At 45.7% G+C, this 19690-nt stretch overlaps 1 protein-coding gene across 1 annotated transcript in view; it reads left to right on the top strand.

Moving 5' to 3' along the window:
- Positions 1-19690, top strand: part of PELI2 (pellino E3 ubiquitin protein ligase family member 2) — a 45639-nt gene that overhangs the window by 3976 nt on the left and 21973 nt on the right. Inside the window, exons 3-4 of the mRNA XM_069638069.1 lie at positions 3058-3159; positions 9155-9352. Coding sequence (XP_069494170.1) covers positions 3058-3159; positions 9155-9352 — 300 coding nt within the window. The remainder of the gene's footprint in view (positions 1-3057; positions 3160-9154; positions 9353-19690) is intronic.

Below are 19690 nucleotides of genomic sequence, written 5' to 3' on the forward strand. Positions count from 1 at the left end.
GGCGTGGCCTCTAACTTGGAGGTCGCTGCGGGCAGTGTTTGGGCTTGGCTGCAGTGCCCTGGGCGTACAGGCTCAGACAGGTGAGGGGCCTTGGGGAGATGCCCTTTTCCGCGGCCTGTAGTCTGCCCGGGCGTGGCTGCCCTGGATCTCCCTGTTATAAGGGTAGCTTCTTGAAGTGGTGGGCAGGGATGGGAAGGACGGCAGCAGGGAGCTCAGAGGGTGGGGGGGTCGCAGTGACGTTTAAAGTACGCAAATATATATTTCTGATGATAATGCATTAGAGTTTCAAAGCAATTTAATTAAAAATAGTGTTTGAAAGGTCTAAGGTGTCTATAGACTTACTAGCCATTAAGTGATACTTTCTATCAATTATGAAGCCATCTGAGACGAGAAAGAAAGGCAAGATGAGTGAATGGGCTTCCTTTTTGGTTTGACGACCCACTCTGTATGGGGAGGCTTTGAAGTGATCATCCCCCCTGTATTTTCTGTGATTAACTTCCTATGCGTTACTGGCAACTTCCAAGAGTATTGAGGCCAAGGTAACTGCTTTAGAAACCATGCTTGAACCCCAACACCCATATCCTATTGCTTGTAGTTATTTGCAGGGAGCAAGATTCCCGCCCTCACCACTCCCACACCTTGCCTCTTGCCACACAGACAAAGACTGCTGGATGACGAACCACCACCTCCTCAATCCTGGCAAAACCGAAATTCAAATCTGTGATAAAATATTGCTCCTTCTCCAACCTACCCCTTGGCTGCCGTCCTTGGGACCCCCACTCCCTGCATCACCCTCGGTCAAAAACCTGGGATGCGCCATTATCAGTCCTGACCGTCTCTCGCCACATTTATGCCGTCTCCAGATCATGCCACTTCTGCGTTCTCACGCCGATCTTTCCCCATCTCTCATAGCCTCATAGAATCTTTACAATCATGGCGATCATCCTCTCTCGCCCAGACTACTTCCTCTATCTAGGCGACCCTGCCTTTCAACTTAAAGCTCCAATAGACCCAAAACTATACAGCTAGGCTCCTGCTTGCACTCTCCCTTAGAGATCACATCTCCCCTGCACTCTGGGTCAGCCGATGGACCACTTTTAAAGCCATGTGCATTACCCACCATGCCCTCCACAGGCCCCAAATTCCTCCCAAGCAAACTGGACACTAACAACCGATCTGTCCACAGGTTCAGCACACGTCCTGGTAGTCCCTCCCTCCCCCCCACCCCCCAACCACCATTTCATTTTATCCAGACTGAGGCTCCTCATCTGTCCTAGCACCCACCATCTGGAATTCTCTCCCTCTGTCTCATAGAGACCACCTTGCCTTCAGGAAGGCCCTCAACTTGGCTCTTCCTTCCTGCAACCAGACGCTGTGCGGCACCCCATTCCCACACACGCGCACACATGGACGAGTCAAGGGGGCATCCAGTATCTGTAACTTGGAAGAACTCTTGAGTGGGCCAGGAATTGCTCATAAATGGCTTTTAGGGTGGCCATTTTTTTTTTACTCTTAAGACTCAAATACCACTATCTTGTGACTAGTGCACATTTTGTGCCCTGTAAGATTGATATCTTTTTTTATAATTTTTTTGCCTGAGGGGTGGGAGTCGGGATATGCAAATGACTGAGTCTGGGAAAGCACGTGTCTCTGGTCATGAAGAGCATCTATTAATGACAGATTGCAACTGTACACTTTGTTTAAACAAGTTCCTTCTGGCCTAGCCTTCCTTTATATCATGTAGAATTGTATGTGTTTTTTGAGATTATGGTCCATCTCGGGACTGTAACAACTCCAGTGACTGTTGGGAGGGCTTCAGGTTACCTTCTTGCGTGCTGAGTGGTAATACATCTGAGGTATGGGGACTCGAGGGCGCAGTGAAGTGTTTCTACCAAGCAAAGGAGACCGTTCCCCCTTTTCCGAATTTTTGATCTTTGTGCCAATTACCCCAGATACATGGGTTGTGTATGTGTGGGTGGTTACTTTGTTCACCCCTCTCCTACACGTGCCCGTCCTACCCTATTTGTTGCAGATTGGAGTGCTTTGAAGCGGGTTTGATGTATTCTAGTGGGAAATACATTTTTGTGATGTATCTAGTGTGTGGGTTATTTGTATTTGTTGTTCAGCAGGCAGAACCGTTCTTTGCGTTGTAACCATGCCATGTTAATCCAGCTGGAGGAAAAGAAACCTCCTGATTAGATGAGGAGCGTTTCTTTTTTCTGGGGGCGAGGGGACCTGATGCAGGAGCATGTTTTCACTTCCATTTTCTACTTGGTTAGTCTGGGGGCGAGGGGACCTGATGCAGGAGCATGTTTTCACTTCCATTTTCTACTTGGTTAGTCTGCGGGCGAGAGGACCTGATGCAGGAGCATGTTTTCACTTCCCATTTTTCACTTGGTGAGTCCGGGGGCGAGGGGACGCATGCTTGTTAGTTAAGTACATTCTATTATGGACTTGCCAAAATTGCTGGCGAGGTGCGAGTGGGACCTTTCTGTGCTTCGCGGGTGCAATGAACTGCGTAGTAGTAGCTCGTGAGCTAACCTCTAAACAGTCGGGCGTTAAATGTGATTATCTTTTGAGGTTTGCATTTTTTGCGTTTGTCCAATGTTGTGAACTTCTCCAAAGCACAATTGGAATTGGGCCCCGTTGGAGCTAAAGCAAACGGCTATTTTGTCAATGTGCTAAAAACTCGGTATTTGGTGGTCTCTCGCCAGTTAACTTGTTGATGGAATCTTTGGGTAGTATAGCTGTTCTTGAGTGGCGTTCCGAAACAGCCGGACTGCATGTAGTGTTGCCTGGTGCAATCTGTGTCGCTGTGCTTCCTCCAACCCCATACATTGATTTCCATCCTACTGTTACAAGATTTAATGTCGTAACTTTGGGGAAAGTGAACCAGCCTGCTATAAATCATAATACTTGTTCTCCTAGTTTCTGTCATGAAGTTCAGTTGCTAAAATATTCCTCTGCAAAATAGTTTTGACCGTCTAGATATTTTAATGTATTGTACATTAGTGTGAAGTCTATCACTAATAATACTTGCATTCCTTTTTGAAACAGGCTATAATCTCTAAAGGGCAGCACATTATCTCCTACACGTTGTCCAGGAATCAGACCATCGTTGTGGAATATACCCACGACAAGGACACAGATATGTTCCAGGTATGGAGCTTTTTTTGTGCAGTTCGTCAAATACCTAATGTACATGTTTACAGGTGTCTGCTGTGGTGTTTATAGGCTACCAGTGTATGGGGAGTCCTCAGCAGAATTGTGGCCACTAATAGCTATTTGGAACCTGGTTGCTTCTTAGAATGTGGCTCGTCTGCTTCTCCACGCTGACCGCTTGATGAGTCAAACCCTAGATCAAGATGTGTGGATTGATCTTCCCAATGCTAACCCATTCTCTAGAAAAATCCTTAATCGCCACCCGAATTTTACTTCTACCATATGTGCTATAGTTTTGAATTTTTGGAAGCCGTACTTTCTGAGTGATTTTGTAAAAGAAGTAACTTTGTTTTTTTTTTTTTTTTTGAATTATTGCAAATTTTCTTTAGCGCCTACAATTTTCCCCACTTTTTAAAACCAAGCGATGTACTTCTCTGTGAAAGTAGTACTCTGGGCTGCGTGTGATTTTCTTACAGCACAGTGAAATGTGTCAAGTGTTGAATCAAGTTGCTACATTGAAAAATACAGCTATAATTAAAATGTTCATTGCCGTATGGAAAAAGCAGATGCGGGTCATTGTGAATTTATTCCCCCTCCCTAAGTACTAATTGGCGTCGTGAAGGTCTGGGAATACCCGCTGTGGTGTGTAACTAAGATCCCACCCCATCTGCCAGGATCTGCGGCCACTTTACTACTCCTGATTCTCTATCTCCCCACCACCCCTCACACGGACACATTTAGATTTCAATCATCCATGACCATGCTCTGAGATGGTGCCATGCTGCTTGACCCTGTGCAGTCAGAAACCAAGAGGCATGAGTGCTGGTAAAGCCACTGGCCTGTTATTACACATGGATCAAGAACCCAAAGAGCTTTGACCAAAGACACACAGATACCCAGGCCTGCCTGACCTCTGCTACTTGGGTTTATTTATTTATTTTTTCCAACCTCCCCTTCATGGCCTGGTAACGGGATCTTTGGTGTTAGCTACTGGACAGCTGCTCTGCAGCCCAGCATCCGCTCGCCTAGTACTTGACTCGGGACTCTTTCCAGTGGCTCCATCACGTACATGCATTGAAGGCTTCTTTTTCACTGCCAAATCAAACCATAGGTTGGCTTGGCCTCTGGTGGACTTGGACTTAAACCGTCATGTTTTTGACAGCTCACGGTTCATTTCCTACAATCACAGGGGCATAATTGTCTTTGTCCCGCTAGTATTGGGCCCAATGAGAAGCTGTCCTTGTTAAATACTGGTCCTGGTTCAACTTACACCCAGGGGGTCCCAGTTGGCTCTGGACGACTCTGGCGCCACTAACTGGCAGGATCATACCCCTTGGAAAATGTAACAACTGTCGAACAAAGTTATTCGCCTGTAACCTTTGTTACTATTTACTTAATAGCCCATCAGGGAAAGCTATATTTTGAACTAATACAACATTCAATAAAGCACTAGCCACACCATGGAGCTACTCTGGTTCCCATCATGCATTTTTAGTCGTCGCTGCTAAGCCATGTTCACTACCGAAAGTCACAACATTGGAGCAGCCTGGAGGAAGATGCAGGTGTTCTTAAGCTGTTTAGCGTAGCAAAGGTAAGCTGTGGTGGTACACGCTGCTGGGTCGCCAGACTACCCAGCACGGTTCCAATGGCAGACAGTCGTAATATCCTCCGTGTAGAGCCATGCCGGTGCCATCAAAAAGTTACTTGGTACTCCATCAAAAGAGTATTCCCAACGGAGCTTCTTTCTGAGTATTTTTCGTCTTTTGCTTGCTGGACACTGCCAAATTGAGAGAGCACATCTTGCAGTAGGTTGTCATTTAAGACCACATATGACAACTGAGCTATCTTCTTAATATGTTGTCTTGCACACCCGGAGATGCATTACTGCCACTGTGGGAGGGGAAGGTCTAGCCGCAGTTAGGCAACCGGGTTACCCTCTAGTCCACTGGACTGACCTAGTAGTAGGTCAGCTCTCGGGTTAGGGTGAGGGGCAGGGTTAGTCCAGGTACAGGGGACACTTAACATCTAACACCTGTTGCAGTATAGACGTATTATAATTGGTTGAACATCTAGTTATGCATAATTGCAGGTAGGTCACTATGTAAAGTGGGTGCAGTTGATGTCAGCCTTAGAATGTAACCCTACCCCGTTCGGGTCCTCGGGAAAGTACAGGGTGAATTGGGGCCTCTGGAGACGAAGTTTGTCCAAATGGGGCTAGAGTACCTCAAGTGAGTAGACCCCTCCCATAAACACCAAATGCACATGCTTATTTTTTTAGAACATCGACTGCAAGCTTTCAGAGTTTGCAAACCGTTTGCAAAGTCAAGATTAATCGGCTGCAGATACATATTCTGCTTTAGCAAGAATTCAGGGGTTGGGGGGGCAAGTGCCCCCCTTTGCTGGACTTTTACTAGAGGTGATGAAGGTGATTTGGTGCTGGGATACGATTCTGATTCTGGCCCAGTAGCCAGGTAGCGTAGCCAGGTAGCACAGTAGTACTAATACGTTTTGTGCTCCCGAGTCCCAAGGGTCTTTGCCATTTCTTGATTGTAGATGTCTGTTATCAGTATGCTTCTGTTTCTAACCCTCGGTAGTGTGAAAAGCCTGGCTTTGTTCCGGAATGTGCAGGGCAAGCGGCAAGGTGTGTGCTTTGTTGTTGTGAGCAGAGGGGTATTGGAGGAATTGGATCCAGCTCATCGCTCTCTGGTCTATAAGAAGGCTGAAATCTGCAAAGCTTGCTGCTGTGATTTAGGGTATGCTACTGCAGCAGAGCGTAAACCATCATCTTTGGGTAGCCATTGTTAAAGGTTTAAGTGCTGGTTCCCCTATCTCTGGGGAATATTGGAAGCAGAGTTTGTGTGCAGCCTACATTCAAAAAATAATTTCAAACCTTTGTGCCCACCAATCATTGGGCGTTGCCACTTCCAAACTTTCTCCGGGCTAGATTCAACCTTGAAACCAGACCTTTCCAATACTCGCCAGATTTTGTCTTGGCTACATCCTCTTGGGCTTCCTGGCTCAAGACTGTCAGTGCCAATGGGAGACTGGTTTTCCTGCTGGAATTCCTTCCGAGTTTCTAATGCAAGAGCACCAGTAGGGGACGCTGTACAAGGGAGCAGGTGTGATCCCTAAATGATATTTTCTGGAAGTGCCTGGCAACTTTGAACACAGTACTCGCTGCCCCCGTCTTTCTGAGGCTTGCACAGTTCACTGCCAACGCCACATTGTTTGAGCGTCCATTGAGAGGGGGCGGATATGACTTGAAGCCATAATACCTGGTGGCCGTATTGTCCGTCTGTAACCAGATTCTGCATGAAAGGTCGGTGCTGCTCCCAGTGGCAGCATGTTTGCATGAACACACTTCTTGGTTTTCGAAAGAGTGACCTCGGTAGGCGAATGTCCTTTTGATGTCCCCCCCCCCCCATCTTGCCATGGCACGTCTGTCACCAGCTTACCCTATTCTCCTGACACCCTCATTGCAGGAGTCTAACTTTTGTGACCACGGGTTATTGCATTGCTCGAGAGGCCTTAACATGCACAAGTCCATAGCGATTAGAAGGGTCGAGGTAGATCTGATAGACTGGTGTTGGATATTCTTCAGGCGTGGGGATTCTAATCAAGGTTTGAAGGGGGTGGCGGGGGGGGGGGGACATGCTCATTTGGGATAGCATTGGGTACTATCGAGGTCGATGGACTATAATACAGAAGCGGCTGCCTGCGAGTGCTATGCTTGTTAAACCCATGCATGGTGTCGCTTGTATAGGAGCACCTAAGAGACTTGACCTTATAAGAATAAGACTTCAGGATTTATGCTATGAAGTACGTTATGCAGTCCACATGTTGTGTTATGGGAAATTCTACAGCGCACAAACACCATAGCGTATCTTGGCGCTAGAGGGCGAGGAACGAACCGTAGCCAAATCTGCTAGACCAAGTAGGTCTTAACTGCCTTTCCAAAGCTGAGCTGCTGCTATGGAAAAGGCTCGGCCTCCAATCCGCACACGATGGGCGGAACGAACGCGGAGCCGATCAGCCGAAGCATAGCGCAAACACGCAGGGTTATAGCGAGTGAACTTTGCATGGTAAATGCTTGCCTAATTGGCTGGAGAAGTATGCACAATGCGTTTACGGACTGGCAGCGTTTGTTTGCCATAGTTGACATTTTGTTTTAATAAACCCAAGAGTACCTGTGGGCGTGGTCTACGAGCACTGCTTATAACAAGTTCATTAAAAAAATATGCGCTTATCTGGGTTACTTTTTTGTGTATGTCTCCATAAAAGCACTTTTCAAAGTTTTTATTTATTTCCATTTGCCTCTGTTGGACACAGTTCATTGGCTAAATGACTGAAATGGAAGCAGGCAGACAAGATTTCAGAAAGAGGGCTTCTCGGTCATGTGTAAAAAGTTGAGCCTCAGTTTTCCACTCAATGGCACAAGATCTTTTTCCCGCACCTTGGGACCAAAAGTTCTCAATTTTATATCCACTCGATGTTTTAGGTTCCTCTTCACAAGCACGTGCTTTTTAGTGGAACTAAGCGTTTCCTCTTTTATGTCAGAAATGCTGTAGTGTGCTAAATACGCTGTACTGCGCAGAGGCGTGCCACTGTTGAGAGGTATTGTCACCCTGTTACCGGTGAGTCAGACTGAGTCAGTGAGCAAGCTCTGAATCACTCCACCTGCATGTGGGATCTTGGAACATTTGTAAATTGTATAGCTGACTTGTTCACACTATTGCTAATAGCAAGCATGTATACTGCGTTTAAACCCACCACCGCCCCGTTTGAAGTCAATGGAGCAAGGAGATGGCCGAAGAGACTGTCGCATTACGGCAAGCCTGGGCTGCGCTCATGTCCAAGCATGCAGTGTACTTCTGCTTGAGCTGCTGTCTATTTTTTTTGTTGAAAGTAAACCTAGACCATAACTGGGTTTTTATAATGGGCAATGGTGTCGATCTCCTTGTTCTGGCTCCATTTTGTCTGTTCAGAAATGCACTTGGCTTTCTTCTGCTTTTGTCATCCTGCCCTATGCCAGCACTTAATTATTAACGTGCATCCTGTGGCTCAAACCTCCCAGAGGAGTCTGTAATTCGATAGAAAATGACATGGGAACCGTCAGAAGGCATCCGATTAAGAGCCAAGCAGGCCTCTTCAGAGACCTCGAGGCACTCTGATCCCTCTTAGTGGGGCCACAACTTCATTACCAATAGAGTGCCATCCTGTTCCAGGGCACCATCTGTAATAACCCCAGATACCCCTCAAAGCATTGGTTGACTTGTGGCAGTAGCTTGGTTGTCAGTTTTCCCCAATATGGAGACCCTAGACCGCATGATAGCCTGCATTTTTGAGAGGACCAAGGCATAGCAGTAATGGTACAGACAGCCCAAACAATGTTATGGAAGGTTACTTGGTGCAACTATTTGAATGATTTCATACATCCCTTGTGAAATGGCAAGTTCCCTCCCATTCCCCTTTTGCATTGGCGACCATAGCCGTCTATCCCCAAAAAGTAAATTGCCCCTGCCTTTGCATTGCTTCATGGCGTCACTTCTGGAGCAGTCTGAATTGGGTCGCTTAATGTGAAGACGAAAATAATATAATAACATTGCTTGCATATCCGCTTCATGTTTTAAAGAAAAAATTGATATCAATGTGATTTTTAATTGGGTGGGGTATAGGGTAACTACATTTATTTTGCTTCCTCTATTTCAAGGTCGAGATGCTGCACACAGCCTCCAGTATTCATTGTTTATGCATTTTAATGGGTGAACCTATCATTTGGAAGTAGAATGTGTATCATTGGGCATCGAAGTTGCAAAATCCACGTACAGTTTGTTGGTGTTCATACCCTGAAGCTAGGAATACCTTGCGATTCCGTTACTCTGCAGTATCGTTCCTTTTAGGATGAGAACAGCTTTTTTGTTATAGGTAGAGTGCCAGTACAGGCAGGTTGTGATCTGAAAGTATTTTTTTTTTGGTTCACCCTTCTTTTCAGATTGGAAGATCGACGGAGAGCCCTATAGACTTTGTGGTCACAGATACGGTTTCCGGGGGTCGGAACGGTGATGACACCCAGGCCACGCAAAGCACCGTGTCCAGGTTTGCTTGCCGGATTGTCTGTGATCGGAACCCACCATACACGGCACGAATTTTTGCAGCAGGATTTGACTCTTCGAAAAACATTTTTCTTGGCGTGAGTATTTTAAAAAAATGTGTTTAGCTTGTATACCAGCAAATGCGTACTGTTAAGGTACTGTGCAGTTACACTTGTTTCATGGACAATACAGCTTCCTGAATTTTCCCCAATGGAATGTCGGTGGTATTTCAGAAGGGTAGCCCGTTCTACTCGCAGGTGGGAATATGAAAGAGTTTGAGTATTGTACTGTTTTTCTGCTTATTAATCATGATGATCAATATAGTTAAAAACCACGTGCATTCCGCCCAGTATCAAAATTACTTGACTACATGCCCCCTTTTTATAAAATCTGAGCTGTAGGTAGTTTCTCTGGTAGCCTCCCCCCACCACCCACTTAACGAGCAACGCCCCTTTTCAACTTCTGGATTGGGTATGTAACACAAGTGCTGGCCTCTGCTTTGGGTGAAAAGAAATGTGTTGCTAACCAGGCTAGCAATGGATTTCGGGTTTCAAAAGGGGTGCCCCTTCATTTATATCGGACTGCAACCTCCAGCATTATGAGGGGGTTATGGGAGCCGTAGTCTAAAACCTCTTGAGCCATGAGTTAGTCCTCTGGTTTAGGACATCTGTTTGTGTGTTGTCTTCCTTTGCTTATGTGGGTATCTTTACGTTTTGGTTAGATAAATATTGGAGAGTGCAATCCACTTTAATCACTGTACAGGAAAACACATGGTGGCCTAAGAGGAAGGTCCTAAAAGACCCATGTTTGTTCTAGCTTTTCATGTGTTTTGTTGTAGGAACAGGATTGTAAATGGCCACTTGGGTTTCAATTATCAGAGTTCCCCTTCAAGAGTTACTCGTTCTGGTAAATGACTGCAACTTTTAATCCTGGCTCGAGCTGCTTTTTGTCCTCTCTACCTGGTAAGGGATCTTCTTGTCCACCGTCGCTCGATTGCCCACATTTTCTCAAGCGGGAGGAAGTTGGCCACTTGTCTTGCTTTCTTTGCATAAATCTGGATTGCTACATGTTTATCACACTTCTACCCTTTTCTGTAGCGCCTCTGCGAAGTTTGTCCTGTTTATAACTGTGATGGAGCACCATATCACAATGGCCAAGACTGCTCCCCTGGTGAATCTTATGTCCCGGGGTGCAGGTGATCGGGCCCCAGAGGACGTTTCGAGCGGTGAGGGACATGAAGTGGTAGGGAATGCCCATGTGGATTAGCATGGCTGCGGGCTGTCAATGGGTGGACAAATAACCAAACGCCATCCAGCTGTACCCTCCAAAGCGTTCGTTTCAGCTTCTAGGTGGTGCTTTAGTGCCACTTGACAGGGGAGCTTTGACCAAGCCAATTGGCTTGTATATAGGTATTAGTCTGGTACCAACCAATGCTATCGTTATGGCAGGGTCTGGAAAATGCCTACACAAAAGCCAAAAGGTTTGACTTTGCCGAGGCGTGTGTTTTGTGTGCTATTTGTTTTTTGACAGCGGAAATCTTTTAGATTGCAATGGTTTGGGTGTGGCGCCATCTAGTTGGTTGATGGGATAAGTACATCATGCGCTATCCCGCGACTGGACTGGACCTCTCCCGATGCTCCTGTGAGAAACACGAGTCAATGCATTATTTTCTGTCATCTAGTTTGTGTGCTGGAGTGGAAGAAAGGAGCAACAGAGCAGTCGGGTTTATGAAGATTGCCTCCGTGAGAACTCCAGCTAACTAACTTGTGTAGAAACGATCATACAGATGTCACAAGTAGTACTTTAATTTCTAATGGGTGGCTTCTAGGTTATGATGTTCCAAATGTTGCTTTGTTGCGCTCCACCCTGAGATGGCCGCCCAGTATAGTAGGCGGAGGAGGTTCTGTTAGTTGCATGTGCATGGCAAATGTAGACCAGCATAAGATATATTGCTGGCTAAGCTGCACAAAGCTCTATAAAGACACTATTTTATTGGGGACTGATTGACCAGTATGTTCCGCAGTGACATTGCATTTCGTGGCTCCTTGTCTCTTGCCTGATGGTTTCCTCCCTAAACTCCTGCTCTAAAGGCTCTCTCCTAGTTCTGGATCTCTACCCACCTGGAAGGAAGAAGATGACATGCATGTACTCTTACTGACTACATACAACTTGACTCACAATGTTATATATTCAGAGAGGACCCCAGCTGTGATGGAGCACATTCTATAATGTCCACTGTACCAACATAACTCAGCCCGAATGGTGAGCCTGTATTTGTCGATCAAGCACTAGGTGTACAGACGGACTCGAGCTCAAGGTCCCAGGGTCACCGCATTGCCTTAATGCAGCACCTGCGGCAGCTTAATGCATTTCCATGACCAAGGCCGAGCTTGGCTGGCACCTGCAGGATTGTACACATGCACTCTACTTTAACATGCCTGGTGGCGTGTTTAACATGTTTTTTTATATTTTCTTTATTTTAACGTGCCTTTTTGCTAATGCAGTTGCTTCGATACACAGTGAAAGATTTGGAATAGTGAAAGGGCAGGAGCACCAAGAAGAGGGGCATTTGGGTAATTAAGGGGATGGGGCATGGGCGGCGCATTATATTCGGTGCCAATTGAGATACATTGATATTCAAAACTACACTGGAATGCACACGCCCTCTGCTCATCTGACTTCTAACTTAAGGTGTTTAAAAGACACTTCTAGGTTTCGTTATCTGTTTATGGTCGGGAAATATCTACTTTTATATCTGCTTTTTAATACTGCAGTAGTAGTTGAATTGAATGGTCATGCAGGGTTAATGACTGCGGTGAAATCTTAACAAGGGCCTCAAACCGAGGTTTTGCTTTTCTCTCTACTTTTGAATTTGTGTGAGTGTATAGACTTTGCTCCGAGGTCCCTTTCTTTCACCCTTCTAATAGGCTACAACAATGGGCCTCAGTCTGCCTGTCTAAGTGGCCCTAGAGCAGTGGTATTCAAACATTTTTGGCCGAGGCCCCCCTGAGCAAAATTTGGGCAGGTCTAGTCCCCCCATAAATGCCAAATGGACAGTATATATTGCGCGCCGTCACCTGTTCCCATCACAGTCGCCGGGCTCCCTCATCCCACTCCTACTTAGTCCCTGGTCTCTCCCCACACCATGGGTACCCCCCCCTCCGCCCCCCCCAATCCTGTTCCCAACACAGTCTGAGGGCCAGTAAGTGGAGGGGTATAACTATTTCCCCCAAAAATGCCATAGTGACCGAGCATAGTGAGGGAGTCCGAACCAATAAGAGTTTGGGGGCGCGGTAAATAATGGGTTAAAATGTTGCATTGTAGAACAACAAAAAAATGGATAAATAGCCAAACAGTTTGCAATTGGTGCTGGGGGGCCCAGGGGGCAGGCATGACTTTTTTTTTTTTTTTTTTTTACTGGACATCTATAATGGATGTCCAGTAAAAAGATACCATCCCTGGGCCTAACACAATCAACATGATTGTGTGTATGCAAGGCGCTGCACATTCATACAGCGATCACTCTATCATTCACAAGAGCATCCATCACCATACGCTCACTCATAACATAAGCATACACGCATCCATACACAAGTTTAAATAAAAACAATGAACATAAACGTACCTTCTGCATTGGCCTGCGTGTGGGTGCTGAAAAGCCCTGCTCCAGGCTACTCTGTGCGAGGAGGCGCGGGGGCTCCCCCTTGGACATACAGACATGCAGTGCCCAAGCCAGCATTTCCAATGAGCTATGCAATGCTGGCAAAGCAAAACACCCCAGCACTTGCATGGCTCAGTGAGCCTGTGCGGCTGGGGAACTGAACCGTCAAAGGGAATGACGGTTCAGCCAGCCCATGAGCACGCCCTCAGCAGGAAAAAGCAGCTGAGGGAGTGCTCAGTGTTTCACTGGGCTGGCTCCTTAGCTCCTCCATAATGGGTGAGGGGCCACTGGGTGGGTGCCCCCTCGCCGTTATGGATGAGCCGCCAGGCTCGGACTGGCCTATAGGGCAATGCCTGTACCAAAAATGTAAAATGCTAGTGTGGGCCCATCAAAATGGGCCACCATTGTGGCCAATGTGGACCAGTTTGAGTTACTTAACTATGCAGTTAGTCATTTTGACCATTGTTGCTGAATATATCACAATTTACTTAAATTTTAACACAAAGCACCCCCTTGGATACTATTGAAACAGTGGGCCTAATTACACCCCTGGCGGTAGCAGGTGCTGCACGGCCTGCCAGGCCAGAACTGGGGGGCTGTCAGGCACCCGCAACCACAACTTAGTATGGGATTACGGTAGCTACGTTGTTACCGGACCTCCATAGTTGTAATGAGGCCCAGTCTGTGACTAAAGGAATGAATATCCATTTACAACTGTGGGCCACTTTTTCATTGTTGCCTGAGACAGTTTCATGCTTCAGCCCGACCATGTGAGCCACCCCTGCCCATTTTTTCCAACCTAAAAAAAATAATAATTCATGCTGAGCTCTCGGGTCCACCCAGGGATGCACCCTCAGAGCCCTGGGGGATGGGAGGGGTCACGCCCCAAAGTTTGTATACTGCTGACCTAGAGTGTAAAGAATACTATTCGGCAACAAGTGAATCCAAATTCAAGATTGTGCCCTGGATACAAAGTTGAGAATGCACCGGCTAGCTGGTGCGGAGACCACATCCATTTAGAATGGAAGAACGAATGTAAATGAATCTTTGATTGGACTCCTCCCCCTTTGAGAAGCCACAATTTAGAAGAATTGGCATTTTGTGTCTACACTTTAAATTTGTTACGGCGGCTATAGTCGGCCCACTAATGAAATGTGGCAATGTGGAGTCGAGCATACTGAATGGTGCTGAAATCTTGGCTGCCTGACACTGCTGTGGTGAATCTCCTATATGAGTACTTTGTAGGAAAGCCTGTTGCCTTCCATCAGTCGCCAGCAGTTCAAGTTGCATTTTTTTTTAACATGGGTCTCCAAGTTTGGCTTGTTCTGGTGGGTGGACGCCTGCCACTTACCTGGTTCATCAGGCTAGCTTTCAGGTTAGACGTGGTAACCTATCCTGGTACACATCCCCTTTTTCAGTACCTTGTATCGCTTGCAGCTCAAATTGGACACTTCACACATTTTTGTTCGCTTAAGTGTCATTGGGGCCAGATTCCTTTTTAAAATCTGAGTAGAACCACCATGTTGTAAGATCATTTCAACTCTTGGTCGAGTGCTTTGTGCTCTAATGAGCATTGTATGTAAGTGCATTTTCTAGTCTTTTGGAATCTTGTGATGTCATGGGTGCTTAGAATGATACAACCCGAGGATTGCGGGTTTGCATTCTGTTGGGGGACTCTTACCACTGTACCGGAAGAGGTTATGGCTTAGTGTCATTTTAATGTCTCTAAACCTCCTTTATAAATCTAAGGTGTTAAACCCTATGGTTGTAACACCAAAGTATGTTATACCAAAAGAGAATCGTTTAGGTTCCTAAATTTCCTCCTCAGTACTAAATGTACACTACAAGGAATGACATAAATTGCGTCGTCTTTAATTCATTTTACTTTAGCAAAGTTAAAACCTACAAGCCACTCTGTTATAATTACTAAGGGGATTAAATATACCCTTAAAAATACTCGAAAAACCTAACTTTGATGAAGTAAACTACATGTCCCAGAATCCTATAGGGACCGAGATGAGGGCTAAATAAGCATGTAGATGTAGGTCGGGCAGTTAGGACTAATTGCTTTTGCCAGGGTCTGGCAATTGAAACCAATTGCTCACACCTGAAGCCAATTGACAAACGTGCGAGTCGTAAAAGGCTGCAACAGAAGATGGAAGGAGATGGAGCTGGCGTCAGAAGGCAGGCAGCAGTAGTAGAAGAGCACGAGGCTGGCAATTCATGAAGTGGGATCACAGCAAGGATGCTGGAGTGAGGAGACAGCAGATTTCACCTGCAAGATCTGAGAGGGTCATGTGGTCTCAAACACTGCATTGCTGTGGCCAAACTGGGGAAGACTTGCTGAGAGTGGAGCTTTCCCCATGTGCGCCATGTGGGTCTGATTCCAGTACTGTGACCGTACTTAAGCGAGAGGCCCATAGCAGAAGGCAAGCCGAGGTACTGATGAGTAAAGGAGACTCCCAATCGGCGTGGCCGGACCAGAGACTCCCATGCTGCAGAAGGGTGCGGGTCCCAAGAGTGCCCGAAGTAGTATATTAGCAGTTGACTAAGTCGGGGAAAGTGAAGCAGCCCATAATTGCAGTGTTCCTGCAGCTCTGTGTTTAGGTTCACTTAGCAAGCCTTGCCGGTAACTGTTACCAGATAGAAGTAACTTACATACGTTCAAATCGAGTATAAACTGTTTGTGGGACTTTTAATAATAGAAATGTAACATGTGCACTATTAGTGAGAGCAATGGTGTTCACGCAAGAAGAAAATCTTATTAATTCCATTGTTGAACAATTAACTGTTGCCGCAGTATGTCGCATGTCTCATTAAAATGGAACACCTGTTTAAAAACCATTCCAAAAAACTAATGCTGACTGACTTTCAAATGTGCAACAAGTGAATGTAGCATCAGAGGAAGGTCGCGTGTGGCCAATTGTATTTCCCTAAAGGAGTCTGAAACCGTCTCCGCCATATTGAATAGAAATGTAATCGCTGGTATCTCTAAGGTTCAAGATCAGACGAATGGCAGCACTATGGGTTGGTATCTCAGAGGAACCGGAGGAACATCCGGTGATGCAGATGCTGTTAGGACTGAGCGAAGGTAGAAGCAGAGTATTAAGAATATACAGAGCAGCTAGGGACGATGGGGAACAAACTGTCAAAGAGCGGTGGGGAGCCTATCCCGGAGAAGTGGGTTCGGATGTGGAAGCAGGTTAAGTTGTCCAGGAATTGAAGGTTCTAGCTTACACAATTCTATTACCTGCGTAGGGTATACCTGGAAAGGATACATGAAATAAATCACACAGCACCACACAACAGCGCACGCTGCAATGGGGAACATGCCGGCTTCCGGCACATGGTCTGGAGCTGCCCAGTAGTGGCGAAATATTGGGAGGAGGTGGTAGGCAGAGTCAGCGACCTGCTGGGGGGAGATTGAATGCTCACATGAAGTTGCCTATGTGGACTCCTATCGTGGGCCAAAACCACAAGTACCGAAACAAGATGGCCGGATTCCTCTTCATACTTGCCAAGAGAAGGATAGCGATGGAGTGGGAAAAGGGAACCGGTACATCAATACGGTTATCGTTACAAGAGATACGCTGGTGGGGGCTGGCGGAAGCAGAATACTTGCATTTATTTAGAAAGCCGGAAGAGGATGGTACACTAGAAATGGACTGGGGTCAGTTACTGGATGAATTGGCTGCTACCCGAGACCACCAATGGAGGTGCAATGCAGCAAATGTAGAAAACCGATGAGTAAGGCACTGGAAGCAGCAACAGAGGGGGTGAGGGGGGGTCACACACCTAAACAATAGAAAGCGAGACATGGGAGCCACGAGGATCAAAGGGGAAAAGCAGCACTTTGGTTTGAGGGGGTTGGGGGAGGAGGGAACCGGGGGCCGTTCTCAGAGGGAGCCGGGTGGCAGGGGGGTTCAGGGGGACAAAGGTCTGGCACTTAGTGAAGGGCACATGGCCAGATGCACGCTATGGGCCACGGCCAAGCAACCATTGCAAGTACATGCATCCTACATTGGAGGACAAATAACACATACCCCAGCTGGAAATTATTCCCCAACGAATCATCGGAAACCTGAAACAGACTGTACAATTAATGGGAGTCTGGTAAAAGGGCCAGACAATGCATTGAATAAGGAAGGGAGATGTATGGAATATTGCTCCTCACTATCGTATTCAGTATGTCAGTTTCCCAGACACCCCCTTTTTTGCATAAATTAACTTAGGGTCTTACCCTAAGTTACCAGGGCGATCCAGACGTGGACCCCTTGCTCACTGTTCTTAGAGAGGCGCAGCTTCACCTCACTGATGTCCAACAAGGCTGAAACATGTGTATGGGGTTGCTGTGGTACTCTTGTTCAGAGGAGAATTGCCTAGCATTTCGGTGCTGGACTGCCCCTGGGCAGGACGAAGACTGATATGCGGGGACATTTCTTCTCTGTGAAAAGAACAGTGAGCTAAAGACTTGGTTGAGACTCTCCCAGGGGCCATCCACCCAAGAACAAGTCAATGGGCTGTGTTCGTGCTGGTAGAGAGTTTCCCAGACACCCCCTTTTTTTGCTCAATGATTGGGTTGTATACTGTTAAAAAAACAATTTTTAAAAAAGGTTAAAGATCTGTCTTAGTCCAGAAGTTGTTGTACTGACTAGAAGAAAAAGCATTACTGAAGCCAAGAGGTGAACCCTTTCCATACTGAAACCAGTCCTCTTAAAATCTATACACTTGATCTGCGAGGTTGTTGAAGGTCCAGTGCCCTTATAGAAGTGTGGCATTGTTCTCTGAAGCTGGAAGAGTGGCAATACAGCTTCAGGGTTGTTACTGGAACCAAGAAGGTGTGGACAAAGCTGGGTGCTTGTAAAAAGAGAAGATGATCTGTAATGCTGAAGTTGAGAGAAAGTCAGTCTTGGAGCAGAGGCAGATTATACGTGAGGCAGACCACAGGCTGCCCTTTTCTTGGACTATAGGAAAGAAGAGTGTATTGCATACCTGGAAAGATGTCAACATGTCTCGTCTTTAATTTGTGTAAAGTTGTAGAAGTACGTGAACTGTGGTGTATAAACTGTCGGTGGATGTCACTGTGAAGCTGGTTTGAAGTGGAGGTATGCTGTGGAACAAAGACTTTTCGCACGGTAACAGTAGTAGATGACTGGTTGTCCAGAGGAAAGCAACAACCCAAAGAGAAGCGTCCTGACAATTATACCAAATGTACTGCAGAGGTCTTAATTATAAATCTGTAGGAGAAGATGTTAACCTGATCTTTTAAATGTGGCAATTCATCTTGGAAAGAAGACATCCAGGATTACCATTGCTGCTATTTTCTTGGCTGAAATTGGAAGGGATCTTTTCAACTGAAAGTGAAGTGTTACCAGTGGATTTTTGTGTTGATTTGAAACTCCAAAGAACTGGTTCAAGACTTTCTTTTCCTTTGAACATTTGGAGAATTGGCTCTGGAAACCCCTGGGGAAGGGATTTGCCCAGAACAGGTGAAGTTCATCCAAACTACTGGTTAAGCATTATTCCTTTTTTTTTTAATGTTTGATTTCCCTTTGTTTATGTGAGGGACAGTTTGTTTTAGGAGTTATTCCCTTAGCCTAGACCAGGAAGGGAACTCCCGTATAGAGTAGGAAAAGCAAGGATTTTTTTCCCCAAATTTCTTTGACGAAGGGTCGAATCTTGAGAAAAACACAAGCAATTGCCCTCCTCGCATTCCTGACCCCTGGCAGCCCACAGAGCGAAGGAACCTCACCAACAAAAAGTGTGACGTGTGCTGTAAAATTCAACAATTGTGAGAACTCCATCTAATATCCTTTTTAAACTGTTTTTCAACACCGCCGTTTTATTTTACTTTGCATAAACGCTGACCTATAGTGGTCGTTTCATAACATTCTAGGTATAGCTTATACCAATACAGAGTACTATTCTTGGAGGTATTACTCTGTAAACATTAATCTTTTACAAGTATGGCTATTTTCAAGGAATAAAAACCAATAGTTTATCCACTTAGCTCATAACCTTGGTAAATGTTTATAAAACAACTTATTGTTCATTTGATGGTTACTGTAAGTACCGGGAGTGAGTACCTGCACTCTCCATAAACCCTGTTATTTGGCGCATTGCCACGTTCTATAACATGAAAAAGAAATGCCAAATCAATAATTGCTTATAGGCAGAGCATTTATCATAGGTCTACAACATTACTATTCTGGGTTAATGCCCAGGAAGCATCAATTACATACACTCAAGAGGAGAGCATGTACAACATTAATTGAAGTACTAATTAATTACCAGATGTGTATCCTAAGGGAAGAACATTTAACATGGAATGTTTGGCTAAATGCTCCCACACGTCTTATTTATGCAGCCTATTCCTTATTTTTTTATTTACAGTTTTATGTAATAGTGGGACCGATATTGTATCCAATTCATACGTTGGCTTAACGAGACTCAAACTTGCATCTTAGAATATGAACAACCAGCACATTTTTGCCTAGTTTTACTTCACTTTGTAAACTATTTGGAGCTGTGTTGATAAACGTGTACTATTCCTTTATTATGCCAATCTAAACGGAATTCTTGGTGGTTCAATCCAGAGATGTTTTTCCATAGGTTGAGTAATCTGTTCCAACAGTACGCTATTATAACTGCTTCGTAGTCTCTGCCAATCGTGGCACTCTAAGACCGATCTATATGTTGAAGGGAAACATTACTTTACTGTAACAGTGTTTTTGCAGCTAGTCATGTGAATGTAATACAGACCCTATTGTTGCCT

This window comes from Ambystoma mexicanum, chromosome 14 (genome assembly GCF_040938575.1).
Source record: "Ambystoma mexicanum isolate Mex_15411 chromosome 14, UKY_AmexF1_1, whole genome shotgun sequence".
Taxonomy (NCBI): Eukaryota; Metazoa; Chordata; class Amphibia; order Caudata; family Ambystomatidae; genus Ambystoma; species Ambystoma mexicanum.